Consider the following 20,640-nt stretch of genomic DNA (forward strand, 5'->3'; position numbering starts at 1 on the left):
CCTTGATATCTCCCAGCACTGTCTATACCAGAGGTCCTAGCTACAGGACAACAAGCTCCACAGACATAGTGGTGTGAATGGGAACAACCCAAATGACAAGAAAGCTCTTAAAAGACCGTTCTAGCCCACTGCTTTTGGAAGACCACAAGCCCAATGGCTGGAGCAGATCAGCCACCATCATCATGCTGTGGCTTGCCCAGGAGGTGCAGCAGCAGCAGTGGGACCTGCTGGTACCACCAAGCTGGAAACGTGGAGGTTATCCTGGACTCGGGTCTTCTTTTAAACTGCGACAAATGAGAATTTGTGCTTCACACCTGAATATTAAAAACTGCCCTTGGTCCAGACTACCACTGCAAAGCAATCATAAAACAACAGGCATGGGCTCTTCATTAGGGACTGTAGTGATAGGACAAGGGGTAATGGGTTAAAACTTAGGGGAAGTTTAGATTGGATATAAGGAAGAAGTTCTTTACTGTGAGGGTGGAGAGGCACTAGAATGGGTTGACCAGGGAGGTTGTGAATGCTCCATCCCTGGCAGTGTTCAAGGCCAGGTTGGACAGAGCCTTGGGTGATATGGTTTAGTGTGAGGTGTCCCTGCCCATGGCAGGGGGGTTGGAACTGGATGATCTTAAGGTCCTTTCCAACTCTAACTATTCTATGATCTCTCCTGCTGCTGCTTCAAACCATGCCCATGAAACTAGCTACTCCAAAACCTTTTCATTGTCACCTAGAAAACATGCAGCAACCAGAACCTGAGCAACACACATTTTTATGTTGTATTTATTCATAGCCCCAAGAGGAAGGATGTCCAAATGAAGGCATATGGAGCCCACCAGCTTTATGAAATTATACTGCTCACAGGCACGTGATGGAGTAAGTTCAATGGCTCCCTCCCCAGGACCAGCAAGCAGAAGCAATCTGTATTTTATGCAATACCTGCTTATTTTGCCCAGCCAAAGGGAAACAAACGGCCTCCTATAAGCATACATATTTCCCTTCCGTTCGGACAAGGCGTCTCAAAAGAATATACAATGAGAAACGAAATAATCAAGTGGGTCACAAAAGCAGGAAGAAATGAAGCTTTATCATTCTCCAGTGGTTTCTCTGCTCATACATTACAGGAATTAAACAAAATAATAGAAAGCAAGCTAACAATGAGAAGTTTCTCCACAGTGGTACCAGCAGGTGAAGGGCACAGCAGAAAAGCCTGGGGACACATGGACAAGCCTGGGGACAAGCCTGGGGCAGCATCGTGTGGCCGAAGGCATGGGTACCATGCTCCTTTCACTATTTCTGTTAGCCCCAATGAAACCCTTCAATCTCACCATCCAGCGAAGGCATTTTGGGAATGGCACAGAGTTTTCTTTCACTGACCAAGAGTACAGCCAAGCACCTGCCATTTTTAGAGCCAGCAGAGAAGATTATGGAATTATCTTCCAAACCCCAAATAAACCCCAAAGATAATTTCAAAATCATAAAATGAAGGATAATATGGATGTGGGACTAGGAAGAACTTCTGTGCTACAGGACTGGGGCTGCTACTGCAAGCGAGGACATCATTTAATTCCCTTTATAAACAGTCTTTATTTTCCCTGCGGAAGAGACACCCAGGCGTCTTGTGCAGCAATAAATTTCCCACTTAAACGACAATCTTTGACCAAACCACCTTGGATTGCAATGAACACTTACGCTGCCACTAAATACCTATATTTACACCCACAGCTATATATACATCTCCCCAGGCTGGATGGGATCCACTTACCTGCTGCCTCCAGGCAGGAAATTTGCTTTTTAAGAACTTCTGGTCTCGCTTATTGTATCAGTTTCTATTTCCATAACATGAGAGGAAAGGCAGCAGAAAAGGGGGAGGGAGGCATCTTCTGTTTAAGAAGAAATTGTTAAATGCAACAGGAAACATTAACCTCATATTTTGTCAGACGAGGGACAAGGACATCCCCCATTAGCAGGATTTTTAGAGAGCAATGTGCTTCTAGGCTCTGCAGGCCCCTGTGCCAACAGGGACATCCTCACGTCTCTGTTCCCTGCTCCTCTGGTGTACCTGCTTTTTTTCTTTAAGAGAGAAAATTCCTTCCTTCCCTCCATTTTATTAAAAATTCAGGTCTTTCTCAGGGAGCGGGGAAGGGGATTACGATGTGGAAATAACCAAGCCAGCAGAAATTGCTGCCTGACCAGAGAGACATTGAGTTTTTATTCAGGATCTTTAGAAATGTGGATTTTCCTTTTCTCTGCTACTTTTAATAACTTTTTTTTTTTTTTTTAACTTGATCAGTACTCCACAAACAGTTTCAGGAAAATATTCAGCAAATTCAAGGGAGTGCAGCAAAAGCCCTCTCATACTTCCGATGATTCCTCTGGGAAAACAAGGGGGAATGAGACGTAACACTACTCAGAAGTTAAAATTCTGGGAGGGAGTGTGCTACTGTCTATAGAAAGCACCGGGAAAGAACCAAAATGAAACATTTCAGGCTTGCTTTGCTTCGGATGTTATATAGCTGCACAAAAGCAAATCTTTTTGGAAGGAAAGTCAACTGTAAGGCTGAGAAGAGCTTGTGTTGTTCTCTGATGCGTTTTAGCCAGAGCAAAATATGATGAGATTGAGCCTCAAATCATAGAATAGTTAGGGTTGGAAAGGACCTTACGATCATCAAGCTCCGACCCTCCCAACTCAAATGCCTGTTGGGATGTTATTTACTCCCCAGTACAAGTCCCCGTACCCAAATAAGTTGATTCCCCAGAAAACTCCACTTCTCAGGTCTAAGCCTGTGAACGTGTTAAAACCACAGGATCTTTCTTCAACGTCCTCCTTAAGAATGGACTTACCCACCCCGTTCTCCCAGTCTCTCCTCTCCTTGTGGTCCCTAACTGTGAACACAAACCCCATCTAGGGTCTAGGGTACAGAAGTGGTCCAGCAGTAGCCATCACCATGGTCCCCATCTCCCTCCTGCTGAGGTTGGCATATCCTTCAAAGTGGTGTGGGGCAAACAGAATAGATGGGGGAAAGGGACACATGGACAAATGGAAATGTGGGTGTTCAGAGGAACATCCTACATTTCATGGGGCAGCAGCACCTTCTGAAGGAAGGGAGGACCCCTCAGCACATCTGGCACCGCTCCCTGGTGTGAAGCGCATCACTTCGGACTGAGCCCTGCCGGATCATCCCATAGGAAATATGCAGAGTTGAGGATTACATTTGCAAAAGTGGGATTCCCAAGAGGAGTCAGGAAGGTGCTGCAAGGCAAGCAAGGGAGACCTGGGCTGTGGGGCACATCTAACCCTGACGCACCAGCTCCCCTTAGGGCAGTGGTGCTTGGACAAAGCAACAACAGGGGAGTTCAGACACCCCCAGTTTCACTGCACAGTGCCTCCAACTGCTTTGAAGCTCACAACAATGCACAATGATAATCACATACAGTCCGGGGTGCAGACAAACACCTTCCCCCTCTGCAAACTCGGGTCCATGGGGCTGGCCACGCACGCTGACCCCGATGCGGACGCAGCCCATGGGGAGCACCCTGACCTGCTGCAGGACAATGCGAGACTCCGCGGCTGCCCTCGGAAAAAGCCTTTGTGAGAAGGCTCCGGTTCCGGCTGCGCAGAGCGGGGCTCGGGGGCCGTGCTGCGGGGCCGCAGTGCCCTCTAGTGCCGCAGGGCTCCCCGCTGCCACCGGCGCTGTCCCCTCGGCCACCAACACACGGGTGGCTCAGAGCGGCAGCCCCTGACCTTCCCATCGGCCCTCCCTGCACATCCCAAGCCCGCATCTCTCATCCCAGTGCCTCCCATCCTCGTCACAGGACCGCCACTCTCCATACATCAGGGCAGCCCGGCCCCAGCTCTGCCCCGCTGACAGGTACCAGCCTAGAAGCAATAGAAGCATAGAATCATAGGATCATCATCATCATCATCATCATCATCATGGCAGAATCATAGGATAGTTAGGTTGGAAAGGACCTTAAGACCATCTAGTTCAAACCCTCCTGCCATGGGCACCTTTGTGCCCACCAGGTTGGGAAGGCACCCCCAGCACTGAGAGGATCTATGATTGATTCTATGATGAGGTTTGTGACCATTTGAGGAACCTGAACATTCATGGGTCCTGATGAAGTGCAGGGTAGAAAGGAGGACCCTGGGAACTACCAACCTGTCAGGTCACCTCTATGCGTGGGAAGATCATGGAACAGATCCTTCCAGGAGCCATGCTAAGGCACATGGAGGACAGGGAGGTGATTAAAGACAACCAGCATGGCTTCTCCAAGGGCAGGTCCTGCCTGACCAGATTAGGGGCCTTCTATGATGGAGTTACTACATCAGGGGACAAAGGAAGGGCTACGGATGTTGTCTATCTGACCTTCTGTAAAGCCTTTAAGAAAGGCGCCCACAGCATCCTTCTCTCTAAACTGGAGAGATATGGGTTTGATAGGTGGACTGATGGGTGGATGAGGTATTGGCTGGTTAATCACATCCAGAGGTAGTGGTCAATGGCTCAATGTCTGCATGCACACCAGTGACGAGAGGGGTCTATACTGGGACCAGTGCTGTTTTATTATCTTCACCATCAACACAGTGGGGCTGAGTGCACTGTCACAAGTGTGATGACACCAAGCTGAGTGGTGCAGTTGAGACACCTGAAGGACAGGATGCCATCCAGCGGAACCTGGGCAGGCTGCAGAGACGTAAACATGCAAACACCATGAGGTTCAATGGGGCAAAGCACAGGGTCCACCCCCCCGGTTGGGAAACCCCTGGTAACAACACAGGCTGGGGGATGGACTGATGGAGGGTAGCCCTGAGGAGAAGGACTTAGGGGTTCTGGTGGATGAATGGTGGGGCATGACCCAGCTTCAGTGTGTGCTTGAGCTCAGAACCCCCCCGTGTGCTGGGCTGCACCCCCAGAGCGTGAGCAGCAGCTCAGGGAGGGGATCCTGCCCCTCTGCTGTGCTCTGGGGAGACCCCCCCTGCAGCCCTGATCCAGCTCTGGGGCAGCAGCACAAGAGGGACGTGGAGCTGTTGGAGCGAGGCCAGAGGAGGCCATGGAGATGCTGCGAGGGCTGGAGCAGCTCTGCTCTGGAGCCAGGCTGAGAGAGCTGGGCTGGGGCAGCCTGGAGAAGAGAAGGCTCCTGAAGGGGAGACCTTATTGTGGCCTTTCAATATTTAAAAGGGGCCTAAGAAAGATGGGGAGAGACTTTTGAGCAGAGCCTGTTGTGATAGGAGGAGAGGTGATCGTTTTAAACTGAAAGAGGGGAAATTCAGGCTGGATGTGAAGAAAAAATTCTTCACAATGAAAGAGTGTAAGATACTGGTACAGTACCTGGCTGCCCAGAGAGGTGGTGGATGCACCATCCCTGGAGACATTCCAGGCTGGATGTGTTTCTGGGCAATCTGCTGTCACTGAAGATGTCCCTGCTCATTGCAGGGGGATTGGAGTTGATGAGCTTTGAAGATCCCTTCCAACAGAAACCTGTAATTGCTAAGTCTGCTTGAACTGGGTGACAGCCAGAAAAAATAAAACCAGTCTTCAGAAGGGAGAGTCCATCTCAGTTGTTATACTCGGAAACCAGCTCTGAACAATAATGAAAATAATGACAACAGTAATAATGAGGGAAACACAACAGCTTTCAGCCATTTCCCATGTGTTTCTTTGTGCAGTGAATAAACCTGTCATATGATATAGAGGACCACCATAATCTGAAAAGCCCACTGGAAGACCTCTCCTTTTCTGCATGTCCAACAAATCCATGGGGTTTATAATGTGATTCAGGGCTCACTAGAACTGTGGGAGCCCTGCCAGAGCCCAGGCATGTACCTTGCAAGAACCTGAAAGCTGGAGACCTGCACGGGACATACATCAGCCATGGTCCAGACCTTTCCTCCGTAGTGCTTTAGGAACAGCAATGGTCTCATCTGCCTTCCTTGGTCAGTGGTGGCCTTAACTCTAACATGGGAGTGATGCTGAAGGGGTTACAGATGACCATGGCAGTCTGCCCTTTCCGCCCAAGGAGATGGTTGTTGTCAGTTGGGTTGAATACAACAAAAAAAACCGGCCACAGAAAGACCATATCTTACTGTAAGTCACAGCAAAACAAAAGCTTTATACTCAGCAGTGCAGAACTGACTCCCAATACATTGTGACCTATACTCAAGTAAACCCTGGCTCGCTGACAGGGACTTTCCACTGTGGTTTTAGCAGTTACTGTATTGGAAAGACCCTTGGGATATGGGAAGCTGGCTTCTTAGGCTAGAAACCTTCTCTGAAAGCAATGACATGCCTACACTCTCTGGATACAGTCCAGCAGGATCTGGGGCAGGGACAAGAAATCCCCCCAGTCTGGGGCACCTAGGGAGCAACCTCAGCTTGTTCATAAGCATTTGCTGGAGACAAAAAGGATGTTAGGGTTAGACCTGGTGAGTGGCAGGAGGAACAGACAGCACATGGGGTGCACCACCAGGTCACTCCCAGTGGGATGGGATGCCAGACAGGGGGATGAGCCCAACCCAGTTCCAACAGTGCAGAACAGCTTACTCAGAGGGAGCCAGGTTGCTGTAGCCACAGCTCTGAAAGAGGAGGGATCTGGGCTGGCCAACAAGCTGGATAAAATGAGAACTACCCAGACATATAGTGCAGACAGAGCAGGCTTGAGAGGATGTGGAGAGGATGAAGACTCTGTACGGTGATAATAAATAAATAATACCAGCCCATCAAAGAGCCATCCCTGAGCTCCACAGAGACCTTGCCCATTGCCCTGGGGGGGTCAGCAGTCTGTAGGGTCTAGAAGGAAGCCCTCACACCAGTGCTGGACACTGACCTCCTCCCCTCACATGCAGAGTGACAGCAGACGAGATGCTTGCTCATGATCCACCCTTTTCACTCCCTTCTCCCCATGGACACTTGGGTTGGCTTCATATCCCTTAAGGAACTTACTATCTGAACAAATCCATGTGTGAGCTGGCCCCTCTGGGCTCCTTGCAGGGCTAAGGGAAAGGACATGGGTATCCTCACACAGAAATCATCCAGCCTTCTCCAGACCTCTACACTGAGATAGATACAACAAATGATGTCCTAATGTGCCCATTGCCTCTCCTATGGCAGGAACCCCAAGTGACCAGCCCATGCACAGGTCCCACCCCTACCCACACAATCTCTGCACTGAATTGTTAAGGTCTGACTTGAAAATACCCATCAGTGAGGAGAAATCCCAAGAAGAGTGGGCAGAAACACCTATTAGGGGCCTAAATTCACATGGGATCCCAGCACAGTCAGGAGTCCCACCACTGCTAAGCCTGTTTGGACAAAGTCAGGAAAATGGTGCTAAGAGGAACATGAGCAACTTACAGATTCTGCCTAAGGAGCTATTCCCTTGTTTCTCATCCAACAGGGAAGCTGGATGACAACTGTAGCCAGAAGAAAAACAAGCAGTTTATTGTAACTCTAAGCATATGACAAAAAGGGTCAAAAATCATTGAGGGAACAAGGGAAGGAGATGAGCTGCAAGGCAATTAAAACGCCAAAACAAGTAATATCAGTGTCGTCTCCCAAGTTTATCCTGTAGCACCAGTTAAGCCCAGCTCACCTTTTCAAAGTGCCACGTGATTCTTACCTCCTAAAACACAAGACAAGGAGCTGCTGGCCACCGAAGGCACAGCCACAATGTGCAGGCCCATCTTGAAGGCATGACTCCAGCAAACTGAAAGCTAAAACCTGCAAGAAGCCAGTCCAGAAACCACTTGGGATGTGTCCCAAAAGTCTCTGATCGTGTCTAGCAGCATTCACAGCATGTCCCCATGGCAGGCAGACTCCTCTATCCTTTGTGAGATACAACAGCTTCACAGGGAGGATGAGGGATATCTTGTAGGACCTGACCCCTTGGGTTGTTTTCTGTCTTAAGTGTAGGGCTTGCCAAAGGCTTCCAGTCTGAAGACCGTATCTATGACCAGGGCATTTGGCAGCGACACATCCAAGCCGGAAAGCCTTTCCAAGCATCTGCCAAAGGGAGTAAAAACAAAATGCACTGACTCAGCCCTCACAGTGATGTCTCCATGATGCCAAGATGATTACATGGTCTCCTCCACAAACCAGCTGAGGTGAAAACGAGGAGGATGATGAAGGCTGGCTCTGCATCTGAGCTGTGCCTTTGAAATACAGCAGACAACCGATCCTCCCTGGCATACGTAAAAACCCAGATATTATGAATGGGGAACACTTATCTTCCAAAGATTATTTTCTTCCGAAGTCTTTTTTTGGCAGCACTCAGGTGAATCAGTGCCCAAATCCAACTGCAGACTCCGATGGGTAAGCAGAGATGAAGACGTTACGGCTCATGAGCTGAGCCAAAGCACTGACTTCACGAGCTCCCAGCTTTCAAAACAAAGCCTATTTACCGGTAGAAAAAAGCCCCCCACAGCGGCTTTGAAAAGATGGGGCTGGAGGAAGCTTCAAACACCACTTGTCCTGAAGGAATTGCGCCCAGTGCGGGAGCAGAGCCGGCTTCGCCTCCCCCTGCATGTCCACGAGATGGCAGAGCTTGCCGTGCTGAGAGCCGGCCAACAGCATCCTTGGGATGCACCAATTCTCCAGTTTCAAAACAAAAGGCTGGCGACAAGCCCCGTTCCCTCAGACAGCTATGAAGAAAGAGGGTCTGGGGGGAGGTTGTCTTGGGTTTTGGTTATTTTTTCACCTTCTAATTGCCAAATAGTCACAGGCGTTCCTTGCAATCTTTTGTTGAAATGCTATTGATAGATTCCAGCAGCAAAACTCATGGATCTGCATTAGCGTCCAGATATTAGGAATATTTTGCTTAACCCATTACTGGTGTCACTGTGCTTCACTGTGTGTATATATAGCCACTGCATATATTCACATACAGACCTAGCTGTATACTGGAAACTAGTTTGAAATTCATGTTCCATGCCTATCATTCCTTACTATCAAAAGAACTCACATTTCCAAAGCAGCCTGCAGTAAGACTCACTCCCTCTCTCAGACTTGCTTGATAAAGCTGCTGAAGCACACTCAGCAGCAAAACATTTTTCCATCTCAGCCATCCTGGAGGATGCTCGTACCGGCCCAGTTGTGCTGGAGTACCACAGAACCATGGAATGGTTTCGGTTGGAAGCTCATTCAGTTCCAACCCCCTGCCATGGACAGGGACACCTTCCACTAGAGCAGGTTGTTCCAAGCCCCATCCATGGCCAGACCAGCCCCTCCATCCATGCACAGCTGCTGTAAGCAGCCCATGAACTCTTAAACACAGACAGAACAAGAGTTTATGTATCTCCAAACTGAAAAGCGCCTTCTTCAGGATATGACAGGAACATGACTGCAGTGTGGAAAAGCCCCATGGAAGGTGAAGGATTTTTCCTCCATAGTCTCATATAAACATTTTCCCTTATGCCCTCATGCATTGTGCCCCACAGAGCCCTTTAAAATGAGAGATAAAGACCAGCAAAATCACAGTGGCACTGCCCGATCGCGTTGAAATCCGGTTAACAATGACATGTCAGGATTAAACCAGCTGTCTGCAAGTATTTCACTTGTCAACGCTGCACAAGATAAATCCTCACCCAGAGCTACCCAGCCTCTGATTCCCAAGACACACATATGACTGTATGTGCCTAGGTAAGTACATCTCCAAAATAATGCAGCAGTGCATGAGTCTGCCCAGAGGCACAAACAGAACACCAAATCCATCACTCCCACTTCCAGCTTAGAGATGTCACACTAACAACTAAGCTAGGTATTAAGGTATATATTGGAATTAATCCACTGGAGTCACTGGACTCAACCAGGTGTTAGGACAGGATGAGATGACAAGCAGACCAGGAGGACCTGGCTTATTTAATAGCTGTTGATTAGAAAATAAGTTAAACCCTAGAGAAGAAAGTCAGCTCCTCGCACCAAAGATGGTTTGATTCCTTATTTCCAATTATTTCCCACGGAAAATAACCTTATTTTGCAGGATTACTGGGTTCTGTATCAGCTGAACTTAATGTTTTCTCCCTGTGACCTAAAGTCCAGACATACCAAGCATAGAAGAGACTGAGCAGAAAGCAGCTGCAGGCTGTGCTCCTCCCTGCCAAAGTCAGCAGCACTTCTCCACTGGTTCGAGTATTTAGTGCCAGCTAGCTCACCCAAAAGAAACAGTGAGGCAGATCATCACATGGTTTGCAGAATGGCCAGAGCTCTTCCTCACATGATGCACAAACAAGAAGCCTGGCGATTTCTTTGCTCAGCACTGACAAGGGTAATGCTACCACAGCACGAGATGTCCTTGTCCTCCCCTCTAGAGGCAAAGAGGACGCTAGAGCAGAAACCCTCAGAAACTTGCTCAGCCCAGGACACCCAGCTCCTTTAAGGGCTCTGGAAACTGGAAAATTACATGATGCTGACATACTGACCTATTCAACAGGACTTTTTAACTGAGGATCTCACCCTGCCATTCCCCAACACCGAGCATCAAAAGTCATTTAACCAGAACTACTGAAGCTGGGCTGTAAAGAGAGATGTGAAGAAGGAAGAGGCTGAAGAAAACATATGAGTGGATGAGCACTGCAAACAAACATATGCACATCCCCCAGAGGAAACATCTGGGTCAGCACACCACCACTTCTGGCTTCCTGGCAGCAATTTCTTTTGCAGCTGCCAGGAGGGTTGATGCTTTTCAGAATCTCCTTTCCTGAAATAAATGATCCCTGTGTACATATATACATATATGTGTGTATATATATATATATCTATGTCTGTGTGTATATACTGCCCTCAACTTTTCACCTCCCAATAAGGCCTACATGGTAACTGCCCTTGCTTAGCGCTAAGGTTCAGAGCAAAGCTTGCTGACACTACAGGCTTCATTCTCCATCACAAACCCCAGAGGACCTCAGCATATCCAGGCCAGCAGCTTTCCCATTTCTGGGGAATACCTAAGGAAAGGTATCGCAGGGAGCTGCTGGTCTCCACCACACCACAGGCAGGATGTCCTCATCACCTACCTGCCACACTGGAAGGACTTTCTCTATGTCATTCAAGTTGATGCTGTCTCCATCCTCATATTTTCCTTTTCCAAGCCTGGAGGAAGAAGAAAACAAACAAAACCATGTGAAACCTCACTGGAGCCAAAGTTAATTTTCTATTAAGGCACATGGGGAAGATTAGTTCTTTCTGCAAAGGACCCTCATGTAAACAAAGAGGCTCTCTGAAGCGAATATGCTGTCCCTCCAAAACACTCCCACACGGGCACAAAGCTGTTAATATAAAATTAAATGCTTTTCTCAGCCCTTTCCCCCTGCACCATCCGCCATGGCACTCAAACGCTCTTGGTAACAGTGAGAAAACCACAGGCAGTCCTGAGCAGTAGCGCTGGGGGATTCGATTCCCAGACCAAGCTAAACAGAAAGCACAGCCCACCTGGAACAAAACAAATAAGGACACAAAAATGGAATGAAAAATGCTTTCTCCTCCGCAGGAGCTCCAGTTCCCCTGCTGAGAAAGGTGTCCTCAAACAAGCACAAACAGACCCAAGACAGCAAACAGCAATCGTTATAAATACAAACATACAATTCGAAAGGCAAAAGAAATCGGGGTGGGAAGGCAGGCACTGACAGACCAAATGTGTAGCTGGCAGCTGAAGGACCTTCTTGCAGCAAGAAAAGAATCCATAGATAATCACTAGCTGGATGCAGAGAGTGGCACAAAAGAAAGAAAGTGGTCAGTAAGTACGTTCCTTCTGCATTAATAAATAATTGAGGCAATCTCTGTTTATTTTGTAAGAATGATGATTTGGGTTTTTTTGTCAATTAGTGACAAGATATTGTTAAATAACATGTATTAGACAGAAATTCTGATAGAGGCAGACCCAGGTAATCATCGCCTGTAAGTGAGAGAACAACAGATCTTGGTGGATCACAGCAAACAGTGAGGGGAAAGGGAGAATCCAGCAACACGGCATGTGCTAAAGCACCAGGCTCAAAAACAAAGCAAGCTGAATGGAAACAATTTAATTAACGTGCTAACTGATTTATAGGAAATCAGAGGTGTTTGACAATTGACTTTCCCTCATAGATGAAACACTGACTTTTATTTACAAAGGCAAACATATAGTGTGTGTTTATATATACAATAAAAATACATTTACGTGAAAAAATAGGTATATTTATACATGTATGAGGCAGGGGATGAGGAGACAAGGATCAGGGGGACGAAGGCAGCTTTCCTCTAGAGGCAGCATGGCTGAGCCTCACGTACAGGACCATAGCCAGCTCTGGCAGTCACGTTTCAATGAGGTGGTAGAGAAACTAAAGTGATGCCAAGGCCAGGTTGGATGGAGTCTCGGGCGATATGGTCTAAGAGTATGACGTGTCTGCCCATGGCAGGGGGTTGGACCTGGATGATCTTAAGGTCCTTTCTAGCCCAAATCGTTCTACAATTCTACACAGAGGCTTGAGATATACCTGGAATGAAGAGAAAGTGTCAGCTACAAAAGGTTGTTTGAACTGGAAGAGTGAAAGCACAGCAAGAGCGAACACTGGTATTTAAAGGTGGACAAATCCAGGTCAGAAATTAAGTCCAGTTCCCTGGTTTTCCTTCAGCTCTCCACTTGGATTATTCAGCAAACCACCAAACTCAGTATTTTTTAATAAAATCAGATGTCTTTCTGGAGGAAAACACTTCAGCCAAGCAAAAGTCACTTGAGGTCAATCATGTGGATGCAACTACATGGCCCACCCTGGGCAAGCAACTGAACTAAGGAACAAAACGGTCCCTTCGGGACAGCATCTTTCCTCTTTTTTCTATTAGCTTTTCCATTGCACAGCTAGCTCATTAAAAACCCCACTCCTGCAAGAGGGAAATGCCTGGCTAACAGGTGGAGATTCTTAGAGGTTCAGCAAGCTGAATCACACTCTGCACAGATTTGGAACAGGGAGCTGATGAATGCACAACGCAGACAACTTGATAAAAATAAACCCAACTTCTTCTATTCCAGTGCAGGTCACCTGTATGATTTGCATCTTGGGAGATGCACTGATTGTGCTAACAGCATCCATTTAACTTTCCTGCATATACACTAATTCCTACTCCACTTATACAGCGGTAGTATTTGGAAGTGATTAAATATCTCGCCTCCATACTGCCTTCTCTACATGTTTGCACCCTGAGCATTCACCAGGAACCGCAGGCAGACAACAAAGCAGAGCCTGCTGCTTTCTCCCTATACACAGCAGATGTCGCTGGTAGGATCATCTGGCAAGGGCCATCCCCACGGAGCAGATCGTATCTTACTCCACAGAGGGCGCTTCATCGCATTTTTCAAAACCATCTGTGGAAATGGGAATAAACATGACCGGGGCACTTACCGACTCAGAAATCTAGCGTTTTATGGTTTGAAATATTCTGAAAATTGCTGTTTATATACCTGTGTAGGTATAGATGCTGAATCTGGGCTGGAGTGGGATTGCTAGCCTGGAGTTACTTGCACATGACTTGTGCATGGTGTTGGCCTATACTTTGGCACAGCCAACTCTGAGAGAGGATTTCCACCCCTACATACAAGATGGCAAGGAGCTACCACCTGAAATCTTCTCAACCCCATCTTTTACACCTGTTCTGATTTTTTCCCTTCCTCTTTGCCCTGGTAAGGACAGGAAAACCCAAACTATGACTGTTTCTTAACCTGCACAGCAACAGCGATGTCCATCTAAGCAACAACAGTGATCCACTTGGTTCCAGTATGCACTTGTTTGGCTTGACCAGACAACAACCAAAGAGGAATCCAGCAATACTGTGGAAGCTCCTGGAGACTGTCACCACCAAAAGGAGCTGTTTAATGTTTTCAGTTTATGACTAAAAGGAGCAGAGGAAGGATGAACACTTTGATCTACACGGATCACATCAATGCTCTCTCCTTACCTGAAGTCTTGCTGGGGAGAACAGCAGAAGCCCTAACATCTGCAGAAACAGTAACCAGGATCAGCACTAAGCCAGAATCTTTCCTCCAGTATTCAGAAATGTTTAAATCTGCAAGTCTTGGATCTAGAAGACTCGCATCCAGCATGGTAACGACTGAATTCTACCACAAAACGCAAAATAAAGTGAGCAAATCTGCTCCAGCCCTGAACTGGACGATAGAAGAGACAGACACACTGATTGTGGTGTCCTCAAACCCTGTACATGGTCCAGCACCTCTTCCCCATGTCCTCCACATGAGCCATGCCACCACACCAGTGTTCCTACAGCAAAGGAGAAGTTAGAGACCTTGCTGGGGAGTATGGTATCACACACATGGCACTCACCCTTCTCTGTCTATGTGAGGCAACGGGTGTTTGGAGGTGTTTCGCAGCTTCCTGTGAAATTGGGTGAAATCTAGTTTTTCAGGCTGCAAGTCCCACGTCGCACCACTAGGAGAGAAAAACAGGGAAAAAAACAAGGAAAGAAAGTCCACTACTAATTAACCACCACCAAGATGAAGAGCAGAGGGCACATCGGAGCCTGCAAATGAGGAAACCTGGTACTTCTGGAAGCGCTGCTGTGCTGCTCAGCACATGGATGCCTCCAACCTTCAGACTGCTGCATCATGTTTCTTTTCATTTCTTCTTGTTTTTTTTTTGGAGATGCAGAGCTCCTGTTGCTTGCATTAAACACCTACTTTTGATGTATGATGCAGCATGATGCAGCACAGACCTTGCAAGCTATACTTGTTCTCTGTATCAAGGGGAAATCACAACAGGTATTGGTCTGATCCATACAATAGAGATGATCTCTCTGGTCCTACACAGCCTGTCTGCTCCAGTGGCCTGAAGCAAGTCCTAGGTGGGAACTCAATCCCTGCAGACTCTTGCACTGCTCCAGTCACAGAGAGATGCGTAAAACTGAACAGAGCACATATTTCACCACTTTCCTCATGCTGAAGTGGCAGATGAAGAGCTCTTCTCAGCAGCTGTGATGCCAACACACGAGTGCACCTCCAATTAATGGAAGAGTAAAATCCTAGAGTAGTAGCTCAGAGCTGCTTCCGAGTCTCAGATGATTACAACTAATCATATCAGTACCAGCTTCAGATGTTTGGACAGCAAACTCATCCAGCAGCCTCTCCTGAGCACGTAGGATGCTTTAAGTAGATTGACTGTGCTTAGTGCCATGGGCTAAATGGGGATGGAGAGGAGGAGGAGCAGCAACACGAGTACCAGCAGGGTTCTCACTGGTGCCTGGGTACCAGCAGGACAGACACGTGGGCAAAGGCTAAGAGAGGGCACAGTCCATCTCTCAAAGCATTTTAAAACCAGCTTACCTGAAGGAGTCAAAGGTGTTGGCAGCCCAGATGTCTGTGCCCAGCATGTCAAGGTTGCTGTCCTTGTTGCCATTCTAGGAGGAAGGGAAAGGTGGTTACTTGCCAGAAGGCACATGGTGTTATCCAGACCACAGCACAGTCTCTTCCACCGCCAGACATGGAGGTGCCCTAGCTCTGCGCTTGGGCTCCTCTACCCCATGTGAATCCACACTCACTGCAATGCAAAGTCCCTCTCCCACTGCAAAAACACGTCCTGTGGGCAAGGTGTGACACAGCTTCAGCCTTGGGGACACAAAGCTGTGGACAACACGGAGCAGAGAACATGTAGGCTCAGCTCTAACTCCAGCCCTGGCCTCCTGCCCAATGTCCACAATCTCCAAGATGCACCAAGGTCCAGTGAGCAGCTGCCATCCCAGCCATGAAGATGCTCAGCTTCAGAGTCACAGACCAGTTAATGCAGGAGGGGACCTCTGAAGCTCATGTGGTCCAACCCTCCTGCTCAAGCAGGGCCACCTACAGTCAGGTGGCCAAGACCACATCCAGATGGCTTTTGAGTATCTCCAAGGATGGAGATGCTCTTCACTAGCAGCTACCAGAGCCTGCTGTCACCAGTAAGAATGGTGAAAGCTGTCTTACTTCTTCAAGGAGTTATGGTGGCATTACTTCTCCTTGGTATAACAACACAAGTGGGATGTCAGAACCCTGCACCGTTCCACCTCTGCCATGCACACCAGCAAATGAGCTCACACATACTAGAATAAGCATGCATTTAAGTACTAATGCTTAAGGAATATTCCCACCAACATTAAGGCGACGATTCCTTACTCTTACATGAAGCAAAAGCATCATGGTATAATCATGTGGGAATTATGAGAAGCCCCCAGCAAAATTAAAATCACCCTGAATTTACCTCTGCAGCTGCTTTTGGCAAAACTGGTGACCCAAAGCAAGAGCATCTGAAGCAAAAACCTAACACTCGTCCTTCATAGCCCCTTTACACATCCTCCCTACAGAAAGCGGGCTGCCCTCTCCACCCTTTACAGGCAAAGAAGTAAAGGGGGTTGGATCTTGCCTTTCAAACCATTCAAGAAATCAGACCTGACTCACACTTTCACAGGATGGACACGTAACTGCATTACGAATAGGGAATTCCGTATTACCAATTTCCCCTGACACTTCTTACACATAGTCAGATCATTCGTAATCTTGCACATTGAGATTATGTAAGTATTTCAGCCCAAACGGCCCCATTCCAATGAAATGTGCTGGAGAAGGTGGCTTCCATATATTCCCCATCCTACTGTCCTGGGTTCAGCTGTAACAGTTATTTTTCTCCTTAGTGGCTGGTGCAGTGCTGTGTCTTTGACTTTAGTCTAATTAGACAATGCTGATAACACTCTGATGTTTTTAACTGTTGCTAACTAATGCTTACCCTGAACAAGGACTTTTCAGTCTCATGCTCTGCCAGTGAGGAGGGGCACAAGAAGCCAGGAGGAAGCAGAGACAGGATACCTGATCCAAACTAGCCAAAGGGGTATTCCATACCACAGCACGTCATGCTCAGTATAGAAACCTGGGGGAGTCACTCAGAAGGGCTGTTAAAAACTACACAGAGAGCAATGGGTGGTGGGACTTTCAAACACTGGGATACGCACTTAGCAAAAGGCCTGTCATAGAATCATACCATCCTAGAATAGTTAGGGTTGGAAAGGACCTTAAGATCATCCAGTTCCAACCCCACTGCCATGGGCAGGGACACCTCACACTAAACCATGTCACCCAAGGCTCTGTCCAACCTGGCCTTGAACACTGCCAGGGATGGAGCATTCACAACCTCCCTGGGCACCCTGTGCCAGTGCCTCAGCACCCTAACAGTGAAGAACTTCTTCCTTACATTTAAGCTAAACATCCTCTGTTTCAGTTTTAACCCATTACCCCTTGTCCTATTGCTACAGTCCCTCTGATGAAGCGTCCCTCTCCAGCATCCTTGTAGCCCCCTTCAGACACTGGAAGCTGCTCTGCGGGATCCACACAGCTTCTTTTCTCCAGGCTGAACAGCCCCAATTTCTTAGCCTGTCAGCACTAGGGGATCTGCCAACAGGTCAGGAAGGGTATTGGCTGGGGGCGGTGAGCAACCGCACTGTGCATCACTTGTGTGTATCGTTTCTTTCCTTTACCCTTTTAGTTTCGTGTTCTCTCCCCTTATTAATTCCCTTATCATCATTACTGTTGGTAGCAGTAGTAGTTTTGTGTTATACATTAGTTACTGGACTGTTCTTATCTCAACCCATGGGATTTACATTCCTTCAATTCTCTTCCCCACCCCTCTAGGAGTGGGGGGGATGAAGCAGCGAAGTAAGAGAGCGGCTGCATGGTTCTGAGTTATCCTTAAGCTGGGCTTAAATCACAACACCTTCCCTTTATGACATTTTCAAATATTATTAGTAACAACCAAGACACAAAAATTCGTAAAGATTTGAGCATTTCTTAGTGAAGCCCCAGACCTCCACCTGCACACGAAGTGATCAATCTCTTCCCAATGAGCAGGACACGCATTTTGGTGCACAATACTGAGAGTCATGCTTTGCAGCCATTCCCAGCACAACCAGTTTAGACGCCAGACACTCCAAACACAGCCACATTGCTCCCTCTTTCATCTCCTTCAACAGGTCTCTATGGATTACAGTTTTAACTTCCAGGGATCTGCAGGTCAACATGTGTCTGCACAGAAACTACCAGAAATATATAAAATTCTCAATTATGGAAGCTGAGATTTTTATTTGAGGCAAAATTTTTTCCTGCCTAGGAGAGAAATTAGTTTTCTAAATCTTTACAAGCATCCTCATGCAGTATAATGAAAATACGCATGTACAGGTCTTCATAGCTATCATCCAAAGAAGAGATACCTCTTCCTGCAGACAAATCAATTTCTCTTTCCATTTCCTATGACATGGGATATTTATGTTCCTGTCAACGAGCCAGCTAAAATTGGATTTCCTAATAGTAAAGTATTTGGGTTCAGGGAGGAAGTCTGGGAACACATAACCAGTTGTAATGAGGCTGAGACCAATCAGCAATTACGATGCAAAATAGCAAAAATTTAAGATAAGGTGGGTTCCTAATGCAAAAGGCTGCATCCTAAAATTGTTGCCCAAATCAGCTCAACACAGGACTTCTGAAAAGCCTCTTCCTGAGCCCTGAAACAAAGCATCAGGCAATTACCCTTTGATGCTCAGCTTGAAATCTGTTTGGATGTGATGGAGAGCCTTGACACCTCTTAATCTGCAGCAGAAGTGGATGCAGCACAAGCTGTGCCACCCAGCTCCCCCTCACCTCCTCGTACATCAGCTCATCAGTGCTCTGCTGTGAGCACAGGCAGGTCAGCCCCGGCACTGATCCCAGGAAATTGCAGATCCCAGGAAATTGGATAGATGATTGCAGCGATGATTCAGATGATGCAGGATGTCAGATGGATGTACGCATCTAGGCAGCGGTCAGATGCTTCCACCCAAACCTGGTCCTCCTACACGATGTCCTCATGACCTCTTGGAGGCAGTCCAGTCATTAGCCAGACTCCATAAAGACGGCACCATGGTCAAATGACAACACACCTTGTCATTAAGTCATGAGTCACCACAGTCATCTCGAGACATCCTTTCAGTCTTCTGATGGATGATCTGTCTTTATATCCAGTTTCTGTCTCGACTCACATGGCTGGAAGCATGCTTTCCACCCAAGTGAACCTGCGCTGCAGGGTGCTTGGTAAAATGCTCACAGCATGGTACCAAGACTTAACAACTAAGACTTTAAAAAAGCCAATTCTTGATTCTGGGGACACAAAAATAATCCTAATTGCATGTATTTAAGAAAAGAAGTGACTTGCTGACAGTTCCCCCAGGACTGCAACCATAACCACAAGAAGTTTCAACATGATGGCCCCAGTGACCCAACCCTCAGCTTTAGATAATCATTTTCACCGCAAAGGGTTTAGTACAGCTGAAATATGATTAAGCCACTAGGAATGATGGTTGGGAGACACACTGACAAGATCAGCATCGGTACTTAGATCAGAGATCTAGTAAAGCAGATCCTACCTTTGGTATGGTTTAAATGTGCATCCATAATGTGTGTCCTCCAGCCCCTGTGAGCACATGTCACCTTTGCCCATCACCACCGAACCCGAACAAACAAAGGGATGCACCTCGCTACCATCCACGTGGACTCTGACTGTTCACCCATGCATGCAGCTTCAGCACATTCCCCACAAAGTCAGCATTTGCATGTACAAAGCAGCTTTTCAAAGCCCAGCTCTGCACCCCACCGGTTCCTCTTGCTCTTCCTCATTACCATCCTCCAGTAAACCAGTACCAACACAGAATCATGCTCTTCACTGCACTATTACAACAGCGTTAGCTCATCACTGTGCTTGGCATTCACGCAGAACGAGTCAAGTGGTCAGTGGTATAAATTCAGGGATTATCCTGTGTCATGGGTTACTTCTTCAGCATTTTTCAGTTCTATGTGTGAGGAGATTCCCTCACCTTCCTGCTTCTCAGCTGCCTACAACCCTTGGCTGCACTTCAGTAGAAAACCAAAAAGCTACTGAACTGTCTGAAAAACTCCAATGGAAGGTTTCCTTAGTGAAAATGGTAGGTTTACATGAGAAAAATACAGACATTTTAAGGAAGACAGCATTATCCCTGCTCAAAGAAGGAATGGTATGTCGAGTCTTGTTCCCAGTCACAAGGACCATCACTTCCCAGCAACAATGTCATTCTGTGGGTCCTTTTCCCACCAAAGCATGGCTCAGGAGGGAGGACAGGCTACTTCCTCAAGCACTCCAGGATGGATAAGATGGGTAAATGGCCCAAGATCTCCCAGAGCCCATCTTCTACTTCGGGCACAACTCGTGCTCATGTGTGCAGAATCAGAGCAACTCCAAGAGGAGAGAGGAGGGCAGAGGCTGACTAAAACAGAAAAGGTTCCTGGTCTGAGTTCAAGGGATCGACCTAAAACCAAATCAAAGGCAAATCCTTATAGTGTTTTGCAGGGTAGGGAGGCAACTCCCCATCTAGCCCTGCTGACGGTTCAAGGTCACCATTTAACACCACCCACGTGGTGTCCACTCATGTATCAACTTCCAATGAAGACTTGCCAAAAAATAATTACAGACACCTCTTAATTTCCCAAAATTAAAATACTCCAAGATTTAAAATAAAGAAAAACTAATTTTCTTTGCACTAAAACAGCTGAGTAGGGACTTCTTTCCCAATATTATGGCACTCAGCAATCCTCAACTGCTTGAGGCTGAAGGACAGCTACAGCCCTCAGCAGACAAGTCACACA

At 47.3% G+C, this 20,640-nt stretch overlaps 1 protein-coding gene across 4 annotated transcripts in view; it reads right to left on the reverse strand.

Moving 5' to 3' along the window:
* The window catches only part of CTIF (cap binding complex dependent translation initiation factor), a 154,632-nt gene that overhangs the window by 84,917 nt on the left and 49,075 nt on the right, over window positions 1-20,640 (reverse strand). For all 4 annotated transcript variants that reach the window (XM_061354819.1, XM_061354818.1, XM_061354821.1 and 1 more), the window contains 3 exons: window positions 15,295-15,368; window positions 14,300-14,404; window positions 11,003-11,078 (listed from right to left, as the gene is read on the reverse strand). In XM_061354819.1, the coding sequence (XP_061210803.1) occupies window positions 11,003-11,078; window positions 14,300-14,404; window positions 15,295-15,368 (255 nt within the window). The remainder of the gene's footprint in view (window positions 1-11,002; window positions 11,079-14,299; window positions 14,405-15,294; window positions 15,369-20,640) is intronic.

This window comes from Neopsephotus bourkii, unplaced genomic scaffold (genome assembly GCF_033783945.1).
Source record: "Neopsephotus bourkii isolate Nb327-2 ecotype Australia unplaced genomic scaffold, CSIRO-AGI_Nbou_v1 NB_749, whole genome shotgun sequence".
In the NCBI taxonomy this organism is placed as follows: Eukaryota; Metazoa; Chordata; class Aves; order Psittaciformes; family Psittacidae; genus Neopsephotus; species Neopsephotus bourkii.